This window comes from Apis dorsata, unplaced genomic scaffold (assembly GCF_000469605.1).
Source record: "Apis dorsata unplaced genomic scaffold, Apis dorsata 1.3 scaffold_517, whole genome shotgun sequence".
NCBI classification, from domain to species: domain Eukaryota; kingdom Metazoa; phylum Arthropoda; class Insecta; order Hymenoptera; family Apidae; genus Apis; species Apis dorsata.
Window position 1 is genome coordinate 244,824 of NW_006263742.1, and position 5,996 is coordinate 250,819.

General features: G+C 28.7%; 1 protein-coding gene and 1 long non-coding RNA gene across 7 annotated transcripts in view; one reads left to right on the top strand and one right to left on the bottom strand.

The window, feature by feature from the left end:
• The window catches only part of LOC102677019 (tyrosine-protein kinase Btk29A), a 164,585-nt gene extending 158,916 nt beyond the window's left edge, over positions 1–5,669 (top strand). For all 6 annotated transcript variants that reach the window (XM_006620453.2, XM_006620451.2, XM_006620455.1 and 3 more), the window contains 9 exons: positions 2,127–2,191; positions 2,786–2,851; positions 2,940–3,068; positions 3,141–3,334; positions 3,447–3,618; positions 3,711–3,879; positions 3,956–4,074; positions 4,155–4,407; positions 4,553–5,669. In XM_006620453.2, the coding sequence (XP_006620516.1) occupies positions 2,127–2,191; positions 2,786–2,851; positions 2,940–3,068; positions 3,141–3,334; positions 3,447–3,618; positions 3,711–3,879; positions 3,956–4,074; positions 4,155–4,407; positions 4,553–4,654 (1,269 nt within the window). In that variant the 3' untranslated portion in view covers positions 4,655–5,669. The remainder of the gene's footprint in view (positions 1–2,126; positions 2,192–2,785; positions 2,852–2,939; positions 3,069–3,140; positions 3,335–3,446; positions 3,619–3,710; positions 3,880–3,955; positions 4,075–4,154; positions 4,408–4,552) is intronic.
• The window catches only part of LOC116186225, a 9,489-nt gene that overhangs the window by 1,237 nt on the left and 2,256 nt on the right, over positions 1–5,996 (bottom strand). The window lies entirely within an intron of this gene.

A 5,996-nucleotide genomic window follows, 5' to 3' on the forward strand; every position in this document is an offset into this window, starting at 1 on the left:
TGAGATTCATAAAGTTTGAAAGCGTATCAAATATTTTATACGCGATTAAACGAGCGTAAAAGGATCGATGTCCGGTATCGTTTAACGGCCGCTTTCACAATGCAGTTTTAATTGCATCGCAGAATACCTGAAACCACGATAATTTCTCATTGAAACGGAAATCCAAATCAAATATAAAAACAAATGACAGCCGATATTCGATTGTAAATGATTCTTCTCTAATATTTTTTCGAATTCTGTCAAGATTCCAATAATTATAACTATAAAACATCATTTTAGAAGAAAAAAAATAATAAAAAGATTTTTTTAAAATTTGCTTTAAAAGTGAATAAAAAATAAGAAAATATGAATTTGATTGATAAACTTAAAAGTTTCGTCAAATGTGTCGACGAATATATTAATATCTTGTAGAATGAAAAATTGGACGAATATGTATTATATTTTACATAATTTGATGTTAAATATTAAAAGTATAAATTTGAATAAAATAACACCACAAATAATCGAGTCGTGTTATATCAATGGAAAAAACAACAGAGAATTATATTATATTATATTATTATATTCATATGTCGTTTCGAATCATATTCAAACGAGATAGAATCGAATCGAGAAAATAAAATTGTACACACGAATCGTATCATATTAAATATTATCGTAAGAACTCGTATTATAACCGAATTAAATATACAGTATTGTATGGAATAGAATTACATAAATTATGCTGTTTGAATAGAATCGAATCAAAACTGTATTAGATCAATCTTAGATTTAATCATGTCTCTAACACTTCTCCATCGTGTCGCGGACTAAATTACATTAATATTCTTACCGCGATAAATCGATCTGATTTATGTATCTATGCCACTTCATATCGATTCAACAAATCGAATCGTGAATATATAATAAAATATGTATAAAATGCAAAATTCAATCAAAAATTGAACCACTAGAAAGCTGAACTCCAATTTCTAAAAATTTTTCAATTTTTTTTGTCAAAATATACAATTAGCGCTAAATTTTCGTGAAATTAGATGATTTATATTAATATATTAATAAAGTTTGATTTCTATGTTATCTGTTATTACTAATTTGTCTTTTTAATCTTTTCTAATTCATTTATATTATATTTATTGGCTTGTTGTGCAATTCTATTTCTATTTTTTTTATAAAGAAAAATAAGTTAATAATAATCAACAATTCTGTTTTTATCATATTCTACTTAGAAATCAACTCTCCGATAATTCGATTTAAATGGGCACATTTAAATTATATTCATATTTACATAAATAAAATTAATTATTCATTTCTAATATTCACTTCATAATTAAGAAAAAATCGATTAACAAATTAAATTATTAATTCGATCGCTCGATCACATGACATGTAGGAGTCGTCAAATCAAATTTCCAAGTTTCTAACCTAACTTTCACTCAGCTGAGTCTTGCGGTCAGATAACAGTTCTTGGTAATATCTCGCGTCGATCATATTATCATTGACATAGGCAACACCAGCATTCCGCGGATGATGGTTATCCTCTAATATGCAGAGAAACCTCGAATCCTATTAACATTTGGATTCAATAGCGCATGCAGTTCATCAGATGCTTAATTAACTATGGTTTTAACAATTTTTGAATATAATCTGAAATTTTAGAGAAAAATATTTTAAATTCTTGCTCGGATTTCTAAACTATCGTATGAAACAAATTAATAATTTTAACTTTTATCAATAACCGAATAATCAAATAATAAACTTATAATGGAATTCTTTTTATATAAAATATAAAATTTTTAATAAGTTGTTACTCGAAACTTAAAAAATTTTTAATTTTCGAAAATTTTAATCGTAAAAATTATGTCGTTTTGTTTAAGTTCACGAATGTCAAAATCATTTGAAAATCGTATATAATATTATTTCCACTTAGAATATAAAAATCATTTTTTATTATAATTATTATTATTTTTTATAATTATCAAAACCGTGTTATTTTTTTGTCAAAGTCATTTAAGGATCATAATTGATATTATTTAAATCATTGGAATTTATCGACATCATATTCGTATCAGATTCGTAATTTCATCTTATATGGTAAATATATAAAAATACATTATTTTGCGTTTCAGGGAGCAGAGTACGAAGTGCTAGATGATTCTCAGGAACATTGGTGGAAAGTCAAAGATGAACATGGGTATGTAAAGATTTTATATTCATTGAAATAAAAGATATATTATCTATTGGAAAATAGTTTGAATTGGAATCTCGAAAAAAAATTATTTTTTAAATTATTTCGAATAAAATCACTGATTAATTTCATTTTGAATCCAAATTCCAAATTAATTAAATGCCACTTATTATGCAAATTCTTACCAATGTAATCAGGATTAATGTTGTTACGTTATATCTTTTTGGCAACTTGCATTCTCGGCGATCAAGGGCTTTTAAAGATTTAAGTTCCTCTCTTCGTACTCCTCGATGACTATTTAATGTAGCCAAAAGCGGATTAAGGCTATAGGTTCATTCGATGGTTGGTCGATTCGACTCCTAAATGTTATAAAAAGAAGCTTGCTAAGAAAACACAAGTCAAAGGATGTAATATACATATGTATACCACTCTCTATTATATAAACATAAATAAAATTTTTCATTTATATAATTTCAATTATATTAATTACTACATTGCTAATATAAATGAAACAAAAGAATACATAATTTTTTTGTTTAGATACTTATAACATAATATAAAAGAAAAAATGATTAATTATAATTTCTAATTTTTTTTCAGATCCATTGGTTACATTCCTAGCAACTATGTCAAAGAAAAAGAACTCCTGGGCCTTCAAAAATATGAGTAAATATATGGAGAAGATTTTATTCAAAACAAATTTATATTTTCTTAATGTTATATAATGATTAAAATATAAATCTTAAAATTATAGATGGTATGTGGGTGATATGTCTAGACAACGTGCGGAATCATTGCTTAAACAAGAAGATAAAGAAGGATGTTTTGTTGTACGTAATTCATCTACCAAAGGACTGTACACGCTTTCCCTCTATACGAAAGTGTAAGTATTTTTACTTATATCATCATTATATATTTATTATAGGAAAAGGTCAATAAGAAGATACTATTGTAGCCCACATCCTCATGTGAAACATTATCACATCAAGCAAAACACCAGAGGAGAATTTTATCTATCTGAGAAACATTGCTGTGGTTCAATACCCGACTTGGTTAATTATCACAGACATAATAGCGGTGGATTAGCTAGCCGATTGAAAACTAGCCCTTGTGATCGCCCTGTACCACCAACTGCTGGCCTTAGTCATGGTTTGTAATCTTTTTGAGATCAAATTTTCAAAAAAGAATGTTTATTTTTATATCAATTCGTTACAAAATAAACTAGTATTTTTTTGAGCTATAATTGCTTTTTGATTTGTAGATAAATGGGAAATTGATCCAGCAGAATTGCACTTATTAGAAGAACTTGGTTCTGGACAGTTTGGAGTAGTTCGAAGAGGAAAATGGCGTGGATCTATAGACGTTGCTGTAAAAATGATGAAAGAAGGCACAATGTCTGAAGATGATTTTATAGAAGAAGCTAAAGTGATGACGTGAGTCGATAATTAATTCAAATTTTTAATATGAAGATATTCAATAAACAAATGAGAGATTGAATAATAAATGTCAAATTGTTTTTCTCTAGAAAACTTCAACATCAGAATTTGGTTCAATTATATGGTGTTTGCAGTAAAGATAGACCAATATACATTGTTACTGAATATATGCGACACGGATCTTTGCTCAACTACCTCCGTCGTAATGAAGCAACTCTAGGAGCAAATGTTGGTCTTCTTTTAGATATGTGCATACAAGTAAAGTTCATCTTCAAATGTCAACTTTTACTTATTCATTTGTTACAGCAATTGATACCAATTATAATAATTACAGGTTTGCAAAGGCATGGCTTATCTGGAAAGGCATAACTATATTCATAGAGATCTTGCTGCACGCAATTGTTTAGTTGGTTCAGAAAATGTAGTAAAAGTTGCAGATTTTGGATTGGCAAGGTGAAAATTTTTTACAATGTGAAATTATTAATTTATTATTTAGTATTTAGAAATTTTATAATTTTATAATTTTGTTTCAGGTATGTATTGGATGACCAATATACTAGTAGTGGAGGCACCAAATTTCCAATCAAATGGGCACCTCCAGAAGTGTTGAACTACACTCGCTTCAGCTCAAAATCAGATGTCTGGGCTTATGGAGTACTCATGTGGGAAGTATTTACGTGCGGAAAAATGCCTTATGGACGTCTAAAAAACACTGAAGTCGTGGAAAGAGTGCAACGAGGTATTATATTAGAAAGACCTAAAGCCTGCTTCAAAGAAGTCTATGAGGTTAGTCAAAACTAAATCAATTCTATTCAATATATACTTAATATAATATTCAAAATATATACTTAATATAAATATAAAGAAATTATTTTGATATTAATCTAACATATTTATAATAAAATCTTATCGCGTTTTTTTTATCTCTTAGGTAATGCGAAAATGTTGGGCCCATTGCCCCGAAGTACGACCCTCTTTCCGCGTGCTGAAGGAACAGCTAATAAGCGTGTCTCAAGGTCTGCTCAATGATTGACTCAACCTTCTACGGTGTATGCGCCTATCGTCGCCTTCGAATCGATCAATACAGGCGGCAAAATCTCCATCGCTTGAGCGATCTCCCTCGATATTACCATCTTCTAATTCATCGTCATCTTATAATTCAGCAACATTACCGTCATCGCGTAAAACACGTGCACCCGCCTCTTTACCGCCCTCGGTCGATTTTCTACATCTCTCGTCATCCACGTGCAAAACGAAGAAAGAAGGGTCATCCTCACCGAGTACACCTGGCCACCAACCTAGTCAACCATCATCAAGCTCGTCAAACGTCTGTGACATTTGCAGTTCCTACGGACACCCGTGGATTGAAATTTGCAAGGCGATACGAGCCACTAAAGGCAAATAAAAAGTTGTGTGTGTGTCCCGAAAGTATGTGTGTCGATTTCAACGATTGTATTAACGCAAGCTTACAAAACAGCAGAAGAGAAAACCGAACAAAAAAAAAATTAATATTAACACGACATTATTTGATCCTGCATTATTGCAAAACTCTTCTACTATCCTGTATTATCCCTTATCTCTATCCTTCTACTATTCTTTATCTCTTCCCTATTCAATTAATCCCAATTTCCTGAGATCTTTACTATAGATATTTTAGATGTTTTTTTCTCAATGAACAAAAAAAATGATCCGAGTGCGTGATATTATTTCTCGGATATTAGGTTTTTCAATCATCCTTTCAATTCCTAACTACTCCCTCGTCCACCATGAGTTTCAGAGTATCTGTTCCATGCAACGATACAAATGCATTTACAAATAGAACAGTAGTATTTATTAATTATCCTTTAAGCAGGATATAATAGTAAGTTGTGATTTTTCTGTAGACATGTACTGTCCTTTTGTTATCGACTTTTTAACAAGAACAGTAAACGTAACTTCACAAATGAGAAACATTATTTCTGCTTGATAAGTGAATTTAATAAATGAATGTCTCACTTGTGTATTATATACTATGACAATTTAATAAAATAGAATAAAGAAAAATAAAATATCTTATGTTTTTAATATTATTTGCAAATATTTGAAATATCCTAGACTTCTTTTAAATATTTTATGTTTTCATATTATATCTTATCTTTCCTATCTTCCTTTTATTAAAAATTTATTTTCCTTTTGGTATGCATATTTTTGATCATTGTACAAACAAAAAAGATTTTTAAGAAAAATAAAAATGAGAAACTAAATCTGAAAATAAATTAAATTTTAATTTAATTATATAATTCTATATAAGGCATGTTACTTTATTTTCAGACCAATGAAAATATAAAATTAATAATAACAAAAATAAATAAATAAAATATATTTTAAATATTTAT